The following is a 15,572-nucleotide window of genomic DNA, read 5'->3' on the forward strand; positions in this document are numbered from 1 at the left end:
TTAATTTTTTTCGTCTAATTCGTAGCTAATGCTCCTTTAAAATATAGATCAGTGATTATACTAATACCACTGTCTTTTAAATGTCAGCTTTGTTTTCAAAACAATATATGCTACGAAGCAAGAAACAATAGAACAATAAAAATAGATTAGACACTTTAAAATTTTAATTAATATATTAAGTGTTACAGTAATAGAACTTTACATGCATTTAAAACTAACAGGCAATTCATGGTATTTACGGTCCGTTGTAATTGGGAACAGTATATCTAACGGGAAATTAATCTGTGTATGAAATTAATAAAATCCCGAACTTTACGAGACTTCGCGAGATTTATGGATTTTGGAAGCGCCTGACTGAAAAACTATCGGAACTGCTTGAAATAAATTAACCACATAATTATATTCCAAACGTTAAACAAATACAATGAATTGGTTAGTTTTGTCGTAAAGTAGATATATTTTGTCATATAAAATGACCAACATAAGTGTGATTTATTTGATGTGAAGTGTTTTATATTGGTTTGTGAAATTCGTGGTTACTGGGATTGCCATCGGCGCCATTTTTTATTACCCCGTTTGCATTCTGTACCCTTCTGTGATGAAATGAATGCGATTATGACAAATATGAAGTGACAGAGTACAAGTTCGATACACTGGCATCACTTATTACTTAGTTTGAATGACATTTTATTGGTATTATCAGAAATTATTAAGATAATAGCGAGTACGTATTTTACACATGTCCGTTTCCGTATAGTGTCATTTATGACCCGACGATAAAATCGGCTATAATTAGGTAGTGTCAAGTCCCGTCAATATATATGTTCCTGGTTGTAAATAACAAAAACAATTTGAAATGACCTGCGTTTTCTTTGGAAATTAGCAAAAAAGTACATGTTATTGTATAAAGCAAACAGTTACTGTTAGGTAACGTCTTATTCTTCATTATGGCGAGCGTCAGACAGCTATCAGCAGGATTTGCAGTCATAACGACAACTTTAATGTTAGTGCAGATTTCAATGTTTCTGAGGTCACAGCAACGTAAGTATACATATAATCTTAATTCCTAAGTTTTATTTACCTATAGTAATAATAACAGTAACGATAAAAAAAAATATAACCTTAATTAACTAACCACTGGACGATGACAAGTTTGCTGCAAATGAAGAAAAGAAAAAAAAAGAAGAAAAAAATGATTAACTTGTACTTTAAACTGGTTCTCTAATCTAAAAAAAACTTGACGAATACCAGTTTAGAAGCTTATCCTTTAAGTTCACTTTCGTTAATGGAGTTTTTGGTATCAATTTTTCTGAGTTCTGTGATTGTTTGGCATACTAATATACTTAAGTTTCTTTAACTGTTGAATTTTTTTAAAACTTAAATAGGAGAGCAGAATTACTAAAATAACATAATAGATGGTGGAAATTTCAATCTAAATGTTTTTGGGGTCATATTAGCGCGAACGCATTGACAACTTCCTGGGGTAATAACAGTTTACCCGTGTTTTCACGGCGACATTTAACCAAACAAACTGAAGCCCGCCTCCGGGTGCGGGATTTTCTCGCTGTGTTGAAGACCCAATGGTGGCCTTGGGCTGTTTTCTGCTCTTTGGTCGGGTTGTTGTCTCTTTGACACATTCCTCATTTCCATTCTCAATTATATTTTAAACTTCAACAAAATAAAAAAAGTGGTCCAACTGATATATATATTGCATTAAAGAGGAAATGGTGTCAAGGTGATACTAAAATTTATACATTTATTATGATCAATTTCTGTCCTGTGAGAAGTATTTCATGAAAGTTTAAGTTGACAAAAATAAACTATAAATACACTAAGTTGGCCCTGCAATATGATTCGACCAGGATGAAGGGTTGGACATTTGGACAGCCACTAGAAAACACTGGTGTGCTTGATAGGTGCAGACACCTGCCACGTGCGAGATTCGAACACACAACCTCGGTGTTGACAGGCTAGTGTTACAGTAATTCGACTACTTGTTTTCCCTTTTTTCTCTCCACCCCCCCCCCCCCCCCTCTACTTAGACCACTCGGCCACCGAGGCCTTTGTACATATATGATGACTACATGTATATTAGTCATCATATAAATATATTTTAATGCACGGTCTACGTATTCAATACAAGTGCCATGCGGGCTAGACTTTGAGATTAAAGCAGCAATAACGTAAACTTTATACATAAACAACATTTTCCTGAATAGAACTTTCATATATTTCACATCCTTGTCTATTTCATGGTTTGAGGTATTCTTTTGTTTAAAAAATACTTAATTTTGTGAAATTGCAACCCTATTAATCTTTCTTGAATGCTTTGTCACATCTATTTAATGAAATGAGTAAACAAGAGTTTGCTTTTTAAGAAAAATCAGTAATGTTTGAAAAACTCTTTATAAATAAGGTACTTAATTACATTTTAATGGTTCAAACAAGAAATGCTTTAATAATTTAGGAAATGGTGTTGGACAACATTTAGAAGACCAAAAGACAGAGTTGGTATATCGAATGAACTTTACACCACTGAAGATAATTGTAAGTTACAATGTATAAAAAAGAGACAGAAGACACCAAGGGGAGTGACATTTAAGTCAAGGAGAAACTAACATTGCCATGGTAAAAAAAAACGAATAACGACGAAAAAACAAAGAAGTCAACAAAACACTACATAGAAATAAGGGAGCTACCGTTTGAATTTTACGGGGGGGGGGGGGGGGGGGGGGGCTAGGATGAAAAATTTTGTCCTGCTTTTTTTTAAGTTGTAATCTCTGTCCTGCCTTTTTATTTTTCACTCTATTCGGTCCTGCCTTTTTTTTTATTAGTTTATCCTGACTTTTTTTACATAAATTGTCATTCTGCCTTTTTTTTGCCAAGTTGCTCATCCTACTTTTTTTTTACTCAAAACTCCTGTCCTGCCTTTTTTCAAATTTCATCCTAGCCCCCCAACCCCCAACCCCCAACCCCCCATAAAAATCAAACGGTAGCTCCCTAAGAAGATGAGGTATGAGTGCCAATGAGACAACTATCCATCCAAGTTACAATGTGTAAAAGTAAACAATTATAGGTCAAAGTACGGTCTTCAACACGGAGCTTTGGCTCACACCGAACAGCAAGCTATAAAGGGCCCCAAAAATGACTAGTGTAAAACCATTAAGACAGGAAAACCAACGGTCTAATCTATATAAAAAACGAGAAACGAGAAACACTTAAGAACCACATCAACAAACGACAACCACTGAAACAGGTTCCTGACTTAGGACAGGTGCAAACAAATGCAGCGGGGTACATACATAGAACTATAGACTGAGACCAAACACGTGGTAGATCTCAGATGTTCCGGAAGTCAGACACCCGTTCATGTACTGTTTTTTTTATCGGAAATTCGTTCCCTTTGTCATCACATACAACTAAAAAATTATGTCAATGTGCATTACGATTAGAACAAAGTTAAGGTTCTAACTTCATATTGACTCTTTGGGTTGGAGGACTATTTACATAGCCTTTGCTTTGATAATATTTAAGTGTAATATAGAAATGTTTTATTGTAATAATTAAAAGGGAGTAATGATGAGTACTCATAAAAAAGAGCATTCCGGCTTTGCTATAATTCTTTGTGTTGATATTGTATTCTATATTGATCGTATTGAATTAAAGTCAAGGAGCAGTAAACGGGAGATGACGCAGATGTTAATTTGTCTATTAGTGTTTGATTTGTTGGCATACAAAATTCAATGAGGAAAGTTCTCAAAATTATCTCTTACTCTGCATTCCTACAATATCAGATGATATACTTTTCTATGAAAAAGAAGGAAAGAAAAAAAAAACAGTTTGCCAGATATTTTGTTTGTTTGAATAAGGATAATAATAACGTCACATAAATTGTTGTTTGTGTAATCATCATTTATCATTTATTTGAGTTCTGTATACAACAGAAAAAAAGCTGAAAACGTCCAAATAAGCGCAACGTTGTTACGCTACATACAAAGCTGTAAGGCGAAGTTCCTCTACGTGTCACACTATAATTGCAACAAAAGAATGATAACTACATTAAAATCGAGTGTACACCATGGGCGACTGGGGTATACAAATAGAATGTAGGACAGAAAGTCACAGGACAAAAAGTCACAGACAAAAAGTCACGGACAAAAAGTCACGGACAAAAAGTCACAGGACAAAAAGTCACAATTCAGTTTTGAGATTATTTTTCTTTAAACAAGAAAACAATAATTTAAAAAATATTTTTTTTGTTTTTTCTTGAACTATTATATATGAAGCAACTTTGTAATTAAAATTTATTCAATAAATATCAATAATGATCAAATAATTGCTATGAAAACAAAATGTTAAAGTGGCTTGGTACTTAAATGGCTTCATTGTGCCAAGAAATATATCCTTTGCATGATTAAAATTTAATAAATTTTCATTTATCAAAGCTTATGAACAATTTCCTAAACTTAAAAATGAATATATGTAATAAAAAGAAAAATATTTCAAGATCTTTCTCTTGTACATTCAAACAATTGTCAACAAATTATTTGTGACTTTTTGTCCTGTGATTTTTTGTCCTATCAAATTTGCGACTTTATGTCCTGTGACTTTTTGTCCTGTGACTTTCTGTCCGTTTACCTACAAATATGATCACTCTGATTGTTAGTCTAAATTTCTCCCCCTATTCAATATACCCACATTTCCAGTGATTGTCCAAATTTTCCACCCTTCATCCTGGTCGGACTATCATTCCGAACCTAGCTACTGTTCATATTATTAATGTGTTCTCGTTCTGGACATGCATGACATGTTAGCCACAGGACGTTGAGCAAACAACAATCAATAAAAAATATGATTATTTAACGACATTTAACCTGAATTTATTTAGTCATTTCAATTCTATGGAATGGTTTTGTAAAGAAGAAAAATATACGACAATTTTAAGACAATATTACACAATGCATGCCTATTTTACTAATAATTGTATCCTGTACTATCAAACAAATGTAAAGAAAAACAACACGGGAAGAATGAGTACTGATTTAAATCAGTTTGGTCATTGGACACTAGCATAGAATAGAAGAAGAAATTACTCAAGTTTGTTTGTAAATTCGAAAGAAGAAAAGGTTAATTTCATTTTAGAATTTGATGGGATAAAAAGAAAACTTCATGTGCTATTATTTGAAATGATAAAGATCTGCATAGCGCTATACTAAGACGTCCTAACTGTGTACATGGTTTTCAAGAGATAAATTGATTATTGCTTGTTTTAAATGTCCAGTGGAAACTATCCCATGCATATTAAGGTGTAGAATGAGTTAACAATTGATACAATAGGTAGGTTATGCAAGGAAGGTTGACCTATTGAAGGGGTTGAAATTTTGACGCCGGGCGGAAACAACGAAAAGACAAAAAAAAAAAAACTAAAACTAAACATTGCATTAAAAACCAAAGATCAGCCAACATGAAACCCACAAAAAAACCCCCGCTGCACCAGAAGGTTAAATAGCCCCTGATTTACATGTGACACCTGACGTATTGCTAATGCAAGTGAAAAGAATTTGACAATATTAAAATCAAGGAAAAGGGGACGACGGGACTGTGATTACAAAAAGTTGATCATATCCATATTCATCTGCGACATAGATTTTAGTACTAGTATTCCTGTCAATTGGATATGTGTTTATGTATCACAACTCGTTTGCTATGCCTGTGTCTGTTGTGACGTTTTGGATTTTAATGAACGTAATCTATGTACTACTGGTAAATAATTAAGTCAGGGATTTCGTTACCACAGGTTGCTTGAGGCCTTTGCTGTGTTCTTCCATGGATGTAGGGGTTTGGTTTTGAAGTTTGGTTGTACCTGTAGAAAACTTACTTCAAACGGGATAGCACATCCTCATTTTTACGGATATGTTGTTTACCGGGCCCGGGGAATTAGATACGATCCGGGTAAACTTATCGATCCTTTAAGGATGTACACCTCTGAGGAGCCAAACATTTCTAGAATTAAACTTTTTTTCTTAACCTGATTTTAGGTGTATATGACTGTAAAAAAATAATTGGTGAAGAAAAAATCATATGGTGGTGCACTTCTTTTTTTGCTACAGCCATTTGAAAGTACCCAATTGTGATGATTTTTCCATTTTTCATCAATTTTTACCCATTTTGGGGCTATTATCATGAAAAAAATCACAGTTTCACAATTAAACTTTTTTTCATACTTTCACTGAAGATGAAGTGGACCAATCTGAATAAATTTAACTTAAAAAAACTATAGGTAGGTGTTAATATAAGAAAGTTTTATAAAATTGTGTTGCTTTTTTGTGTCAAATTTGCCATGATGTCAATTTTGCAAATTTGGGATTTTTCTCTTTTTTTTAGAAGAAAAGCATATTATTTAAAATTCTTTGTTATAAATGATTGAAAAAATACATATTTAAGAAATTTGAAGAGACAAAATTGATATGGGATGAGCATGTATCTGGTAAAATCATTTCTTGTACCACTCACCCATTTTTCCAACATTTTGGCTAATGAGACTGACTTGATTGGTTATAAAATTTGAAAATTTTATTACTCAAAAACTACTTATTGTAAATACACAATTTTTTCACAGAGTTAAGTTTGATTATAATATTTTTTTAATTTCATTGATATTTTCCACTTGTATCACATGTTTTGGAAATAGTTCCAGAACGAGATTTCAACGAGACTGAAACGTCAGAAGAATACACCCTTAAATAAACTTATTCTAAAAAGTTACCAATTGAACACTGTAATTGGATCTTTGAATATTGTTTTTGTTATTGGCTTTGAACTTGCTGTCAGTAACTGCGAGTGATCTCTGATCTGTGCTTGGTGTCTTTTTGTTGTTTGGGTGTACAAGTACCCGTCCACATCCGCTCTGTGTTTTTGTTAGATGTAGATGTGTTTCTGTTTGTATCCATCTGATGAGTTAGCCTTTTTCAACTGATTTTTATAGTTTGTTCTTATGTTGTACTGTTACACCACTGTCCCTGGTTAGGGGTTGACGCCATTAAACGAGTTTAACCCCACAACATTCTGTATGTGCCTGTCCCAAGTCAGGAGCCTGTAATTCAGTGGTTGTCATTTGTTACTATGTTACACATTTGTTATTTGTTCATTATTTTGTACTTAAATTAGGCCGTTAGTTTTCTCGTTTAAATTGTTTTATCGATTTATAAATTTCGAATAGCGGTATACTACTGTTGCCTTTATTTACATTCGTCATTTCGGGGCCTTTTGTAGCTGCCTATGCGGTTTGGGCTTTGCTCATTGTTGAAAGACGTACGGTGATCTATAGTTCTTAATTTCTGTGTTATTTGGTTTCTTGTGGAGAATTGCAAAAAATTGGACAATTATTTAACTCTACATACAAGTAATCTCTGTTTTCTGACTTGGCTTTAGGTTTACTTTATTGACCCAGGTATTTCTGCTTCCTTCTGTCTGGCAGACAAATTTGTAACAACTTCTTTATTATCTCAAGTTTAATTTTGAAAAAGGAATATACCTGAATCATTAAGGCGAGTTTGTTAAAAAAAAACCTTTAACATGAGATTTCAAACTGATTTTGTATATTTAAAAAGTATGTTGGAATGTGTTGCCTGTGTAATAAACAGGTTTATATCAAACCTATCTTGAATATTACAGCCAATGATCAAACCATTTAAACCAGCGTTTTTGAATGATTTTCTAAACCGGTTTCAATATGAGATAAACAAATAAGTACACTAGGATAGGTTTGATTTTTTTTTCAAACTGGCTTACGAAAACAAATATATGTTGCAATAAATTTTTTTCAAAACAAAAAAACTGGTTTCATTAACAAATTTGTCTATATCACAATCTAATTGTTAACAGTAGATGCCTCATTTTAAGTATGTTGTGTTATCTGTCGGAAACGATTTCTTCAACTGGAACATGCCCTTTTAAAAACCATTGTCTTCTTGAAAATCTAACAGCAGTTACATTAAGAATCCATGCCAGCTTCCTCATTTCATAGGAATATAAATAATTTCTCTAAAGCATTTCTCCTCTAATCTTTTAAACCAACTTGATTTACAGGTTCGCGATTGCTTTTATTTTTAAAGAAAGTAAAGTAAAACCTTTTTACTCAAGCATGCAGCGCTTGAGTTTTATTAACGATGATATTTTCGTTGCTAGTCAAGTAGTATCCTTCAAATAGCTATAATTACCTTCAAATGATACTATACCACAACTCTTCGATAATTTTCTTTATTATTTATGAATTTTGAAGATTTGTTGGAATAGGGTATGTAACTTACCACTATTCAACCCTACTTGTACTCTTACTAATTAAACAAGATAAAAACCATTCAACTCTAAAACGGAATTTATTTTTGTGGTTGCTGTTTTATAAATTTTTCAATGCCGTATAATATTAATGTGTAAGGTTTTGATTTATTCAAACATCTTTGAACAAGCGTCTACGTCTTTTTTCAACTTTCTATACAATGCTTATGGTACATTCTTTAAAAAATGATTTATTACTCAAATATATATTTAAACTAACCTTTGTCCTACAGTTCTACACATGAAGGCTATGTAAAAAAGAGATCAGTGCTATACTTTCAAAGATAATTTACAGTCCCACCTTTTGGAAATCATATTCTCCATTCCGTTAAACTTTTTACATTCCTTTTGAAGAATTGAATGTACACATTGTTGGCTGCCTGCACTGCCGCCTCCCCCTCTTTTTGTAAAAGTGTTGAAAATCCAAGAATCGCATCTGCCAATGTTTACCACTGTGGATAAGGATCAAGTAATATAGTCAAAGTGCGGTAACTAAATTTGTATAGCTAAGAAGGAGTAGATCGATCAAATACAATTGATAAACTAAAGCTTGCTTAGAATATCTAGAATGTGACTTTATTACCATAAGTCAATTTTAAGCCGTAGATTATGTGTACTGTAAACAGCGGGTCCACATTTCGTGACTATATCATTTGAGGTTCGTTATTGTTTGTCTTCGTTTTGACTAGGATTGTCAGTTTTCCTATCGAAGGTCGGTAGTTTTCTCCGGGCACTCCGGCTTCCTCCACCAATAAAAACTGGCCGCCACGAAATAGCCCAAAAGCGGTGCTTAAAAGTGGCGTTAAAACACCAAAAATCAAAATCAAATCGTATGTCAATTTTCTTGGAAGAGTCCGTTGTTGTTAGTTGCTGTTTTCTGGTTTACTGCCTAATTGTTTTGGTAAATCCTAATAATAAGAAAATTTCACACTGTTGTTTGTCTTTTGTTCTTTTTTTTTTTGCCAATGCGAATGTCCCTTTGGTATCTTCCGCCTCTCTTTTCACGGTCACATCTTATTAAAAATGAGGTTCTTATTTCCGTAAAAACTTTAGACAGTCACTCCATTCCTTTTACAGAAAAGTTAGTGTAAAAAATTCAAGATGTTTAACACCCTTATAAAAAACTTGTTAAAAATTCAAAACTGCTTCTGATAATGTTGAACACCTAATATATCATATGCAATTTTTTTTATCTAAACCTATGAGACAATTTGAAACAAGACTAACACATCTTCTAATACAAATGATAAAATTTACGATATAAATTTTAACGCACCAGATGCGCATTTTGGCAATTAATGTCTCTTCATTGATGCTCGAGACCAAATTGTTTGAAAATCAAAAACCTAATAAAAACGTTGAAGGGCTGATCTAACCAAAAAAGACCTAAAGTATAGGTATATCCGGACAAGGAATCAAGAGTTTTGCACGAGGGAGATATGTTCCTTAATTTAAATTATTTCCAAAATTTTACAATAGCAAATTTAAAACTAACAATATCCGTATTTTCAGGCTAGTACCAAAGTACTGGCTACTTGACTGGTGATACCCTCGGTGGTGTATCCTGACTTCATGTCAGAACAATGCTTGTTTTAAAAACAAACATGGTGGTGAAATGTTACAGCAAATCCATGTATTTTTTTATTTGAATCAAATCCTTTTGTAGATTAATGTCAATTCTTTAGGGCAATGTATCGATCAAAGGGATGAAAATTCTACTAAGGACCTAACTGTGGCGGCAAATGATACATTTTCTTGTCCCTTTTTGCAATATTCTATTTGTTTTGCCATGAAAACATGAACAATATATTCAACATCATAAATATTGGAAATACAATCTATGGACTATACTGATTACATACATCTGTATCTGTTTGACACACATATCATGTTATTTTATGATGAGCAACAGATAGACTATTTATTACGATATTTCAATTTTATCTTTTTTACAAGATTTTAAAATCGAACGAAAACAGAACGTTTTTAACCATTTAGTATTATATTCCTCTTTACCATAAAAGATTACGTATGTTAATCCTGGGATTTTTGGATACAAGAAAATCTGTAAAAGTACACAACCCCTAACCTGGGACAGTGATGTAACAGTACAACATAAGAACAAACTATAAAATTCAGTTGAAAAGGGCTTAACTCATCAGATCAATACAAAGCATAAAAAACATCTAACAAAAACGCAGATTGGACGAAGCAGGGTATTTATAAAAATATAAAAAGACACAGAGTAAAGATCTTACAGTACTCGCAGTTACTGACCATGCTGACAGGTAGTTCAAAGCCAATAACAACTAATAAAAAAATCATGTATCTAAGACTAAAATATCAATCAGTACACATCCAACACCCAAAGGATAAGGTGTAAAGACGTTATTGACAGTCAAAAAACATGACCTTGTGCAATGCCAAAAAGTTGACATTGGGCTAACGTTGTCTGTGATTCATACAAGAAATCAAATTTCTATATATGATATTAAAGCTTACAAAATCTCTTTTTTATTTTTAATAGCCTTCTCATGAAAGTTCTATTACAAGAACTTCGGGAAGTTTGAAAGAAGAACGAATTCAAAAACGTAAATATAAATTAATTTAAACATGTTTTTACTAACAACAGGAGAACAAATTACGCCAAATTTAATATGCAAACAAATCAACAGGTTGATGTTCAAATGTTAATTTAGTAATTTAGTGATTTATACAAATGTATACAGTTTATAACCATCTTCTTAATTATAAAGCAAACGTAAACTCATGCTATTCCTTTGTCTGTCTGCTCTATTTTTTGTGGTATCTCAAACTTACTATATCCAAAAGCAAATGTTAATCAATAATTAGAAATTGATTTTTTACAATATATCTCCCACTATGTACGATCTGACAAAATCCAAACGTTATTTTCTAATCTTTAGATTGAATTGGTCTAAGAGCGTCTATAAGACCTGATGAGATCAAATGACCGTTTTAGACCGAAATGTTGCAACTTGGTTAATAAAAACAAACCCATAATAACTGCAATCTAATGTTGAGATGATAAAGCACACACACACAGACACATTATAATATATTTGCAAATTTCATTCATTTTTCCCTTCATTTTCAGGATATCTCACGATAGGAATTCCTACAATTTGGCGACCCCGTGCATATTACTTGTGGTATACTATTGATTCACTACTAAATGCAACTTCTAAATCACAAATCTCACAAATCTGTATAGTAATTTTTCTAGCAGATTTTAACACAACATGGAAGAAAATAACATCAAAAGATATAGAACGAAGATACAAGGCATTGGTTAACAACAATACCATTCAAATCATTACAGCTCCTTATAGATTTTACCCACCGCTAGACAACTTGAAACAAACATTTAATGACAGTGCATCAAGAATAAAATGGCGTTCAAAACAAAACATTGATTACGCGTATCTTTGGTTGTACAGCAAGAATATTTCAAAATACTACATTCAAATTGAGGACGATATTAAAACCAGTCCAACTTATTTTGATGCCATTAAACAATTCATCTCAGTTCAAAAGATACCCTGGGTATGCTTAGAATTTTGTCAACATGGATTTATAGGGAAACTTTTTCATTCACATGACCTAGAAAAACTGGCCAAATATATCATGTTATTTTATGATGAGCAACCGATAGACTATTTATTAAGACATTTCAATTTCATTTATTTACAAGATTTTAAAATCGAACGAAAACCGAACGTCTTTAACCATGTGGGATTATATTCTTCTTTATTGGAAAAGATTACATATGTCAATCCTAGGGTTTTGGATACAAGGAAATTTTTAAAAGGACATAATCCCAAAGCTGAATTATTTACAACCCTGGCATCATTACCGAAATTTGATCTCAAAGCGGCATATTCGGTTTTTAATGGATATTTCTGGTCTAATTCGTCACCAGTTGCGAATGATACCATACACATTATTTTTCACAGACCACAAAGCATAAAAAATGTCATTATTAAGACTGGAGGTAAAGAGCATCCAAATGACAAACTAGAGAATGCACAGCTAGATGCATGTATAAGTTGTCGACCAGTCGGCAAAAACAGGATCATATGTTATGATAAATACCATTTAGGAAATTTCAGAAATGGTTCTGTCGTTGCAAGTGACGTAGGTAGAAAATATAATATAAAATTGTTCGGCTGTTTAAGAATAACAGTAACCAAAAGTCAGACTTCGTGGCTTATAATAAAAGAGATTGCTGTGTTTGTTCGGTAATATACTCTGTAAATTCGATTTATTTATTTAATGGCAGAACCATTATAATACATTCAACCAAAAGATTCTTTTCCTTTTTTGTCTGATTTTCCTCCCAAGTGCATTTTTTGTTTTGTTTCTATATAGTGTCAATTTGAATAAATAAAAAACTAAATTCGTGAGCGACGTCAATTAGAGAAAATGTTAACATAAAGGCCCCAATAGGGTTTCAATAAGATAGCAAACCGGGTTTAACTATCACCCATTAGCATCATTGATACAGCAATCAAGGGTTATACCTCGCGAATTTCATAATTGGAAAACATGTAATAACATTTTGACAGTCGTAGAGATATAGATCTTATAACATGTACATAGATATAAGAAAATGTGGTATGCGTGCCAATGAGACAACTCTCCATCCAAGTCACAATTTGTAAAAGTAAGCAATTATAGGTCAAAGTACGGCCTTCAACGCGGAGCCTTGGCTCACACCGAACAGCAAGCTATAAAGGGCCCCAAAATGACTAGTGTAAAACAATTCAAACAGGAAAACCAACGGTCTAATCTATATAGAAAATAGAATACCATATGTGCATTCTTAAGTGGATTCTAAAGAACTGTAATTTAAATAACTTCTGAATTTTTTTTAATCGTTGACCTTTACTGAAATTAATTCTATCAAACACTTCGATTTTTCCATTCTTTACACCAGCATACCATATGAAAAATTGAAAACCCGTCTAAAAGAAATAATCCACAAAGCTTTTCTCCATAAAAAGGATACCATACGCTACAAATATATTGTTTTAGGATACAATTCGGCATATTTTGTTAAAATTGAACCCGCTGATAACATGTTACACCGAAGAACAAGTGATCAGTATGCTAGAGTTTCTCATCAATAAGATATTTGTTGACTTTGGAGGTAAAATTATCCACCAGGTTGTCAGCATAACTATGGGATCCAATTGTGTGGCTCTCCTTGTCGACCTGTTTTTATTTTCGTATGAGTCGCAGTTCCTTCAGACAATAAAGAACAAGACGATCCATAAGAAGCTAGATCATTTAATTTTCCGTAGAGGTATATTGTTTATGTTTTCTCCATTAACAATCCAAACTTTTCTGTTTGGGTTCTATTAATATATCCTCCTGAACTACAGATTAAATATATCAGACACACCTTGTTCTACATCATATTTAGACATATACCTAAAAAATTACTCCAGTGGTCATCTCAGTACCAGAGTCTGTGACAAACGACAACTTCGCCCGAGTAAAGAGTAACTATTTCTCATCTCATACTATATTCAAGAGCTTGCAGCCGCTACTCAGACTTTGTAATCGGTGGCTGAGTAAAAAAAAAATTACTAGTAGCCAAGGTTTTGACAAAGAACTTCTCGTCCGTTTTCTAAAAAAAAAATTCATCGGAAGGTACCAAGACCTATTATATAAATATTCAGTGTCAATTTCACAAAAAATATAAGATGGTCGTGAACTATAAAATGAAGGTGCTAACGTTGTGTACCATTTTATTTACTTTGCAATTTTATTATTATTTGTCTTTGTACTATTATGTTCCTTCTGGTCGTGAGACGGTATTTGTGTGTCCAGGTTTCGTTTTTTTTACTTTTGGCGTTCCGAATGCCGGTGGGTTCAGAGGTTCGGACACATGAGGTTTGCATAGTATTGTTTTCATTTTGTATACCCTTGTATTTTTATTTAACTTAAATTGTACTTTATCGATTTAGTGTATACGTCTTTATGTTTTACTATACTGTACTAGCAACTACAAAATTTTTTTGTGTAGGCGTCTTTGTTAGATTTTTTTCTAGGTTTGTTTGGATTTTTTAAGTCCTTTATTTTTTGTATATATGATGCAAGTTTACACAATTTTGGCTGCTGAATCCCAATTATTGTCATGTTAACCAATTTTGTCTGTTTGAGTTTCTCGCATAATGTTGTCAATATAATGAAACTATAAACAGCTGTCATACAAGTGAGGGTTTAGCTTGCCATAAAACCCGGTTTTACCTTCCATTTTCTTTGGAAAATGCCTGCAAAGAAAATGCCTGAATCAAGTTAGGAATATGACCGTTGTTTTCCAGTCGTTCTGTTGGTTGATATAGTCGAGCGTTTAGTTTTGTCAGGAAAATCCACAGTCAACGTTTTTTGTTTTTATCACCAAAATGAGCGGACTTTTGAGTTTATAATATACTATTTATAAGTGGGAGGTTTAGCTTGCTATAAAACTCGGTTTTATATTCCATTTTATTAAGAATATACCTTTACCAAGTTAGGAATATGACAGTTGTTTTCCAGTCGTTCCGTTGGTTGATATAGTGGAGCGTTTAGTTTTGTCAGGAAAATGCACACGCTCAACGTATTTTGATTATATCACCACAATGAACTGACTTTGGAGCCTTTAATGTACTATTTAAAGAAGAGATTAGTTTTACCTAGCATTTAAGCTTTTGGAAAAGCTCTATTTATTAACCAGATTGTGGCCTTTTTTATATGTATTTAAAATTGAAATTCTGTTCAGTTTCCATGTACTAGTTGTAACTATCGTCTAGACTAAAGAATAATTAACATATAACTTATAGTAGATGAGAACCTGATCTAAGTATGAAAATTTTAAGTTCACTTTAGCATGTACTTGAACCATGAAAATGAGGTAAAGATCAACTGCCATTCGCTACATGGGCGCCATCTATTTACACAACACTATGGACTGCTTAGTTCTCATACCGTCTGACATAACGTTTTTGTAACGAATAAACGCCACAACCGGATAAATATAAATCTGTCTCGCATTCTGCAAACAAATGTTCGTTGAAGACGAGTCCAAAACGTCATTTTGATAAATCTATATCGAATTAAACATTATAATAATAAAAAAAAACATTGTTTCTGTTCAGTATCCCAACTTGTTCATAACAAGGTGTCCGAAAGTGTTTTAAGTTACATGAATTAAAAACGACGATACT

At 32.7% G+C, this 15,572-nt stretch overlaps 1 protein-coding gene across 1 annotated transcript; it reads left to right on the forward strand.

Annotated features, from left to right (window-relative positions):
* Nucleotides 1-315: 315 nt before the first annotated feature.
* LOC127705946 (alpha-1,3-mannosyl-glycoprotein 4-beta-N-acetylglucosaminyltransferase C-like) lies at nt 316-12,764 on the forward strand. Its single transcript, XM_052210326.1, has 4 exons — nt 316-1,041; nt 2,468-2,547; nt 10,865-10,928; nt 11,456-12,764. Exons 1-4 carry the CDS (start codon nt 948-950, stop codon nt 12,601-12,603), a joined length of 1,386 nt encoding a protein of 461 aa, XP_052066286.1. The 5' UTR covers nt 316-947; the 3' UTR covers nt 12,604-12,764.
* The last annotated feature ends 2,808 nt before the right edge of the window (nt 12,765-15,572 follow it).

Source organism: Mytilus californianus, unplaced genomic scaffold, assembly GCF_021869535.1.
Source record: "Mytilus californianus isolate M0D057914Y unplaced genomic scaffold, xbMytCali1.0.p SCAF_6, whole genome shotgun sequence".
NCBI lineage: Eukaryota > Metazoa > Mollusca > Bivalvia > Mytilida > Mytilidae > Mytilus > Mytilus californianus.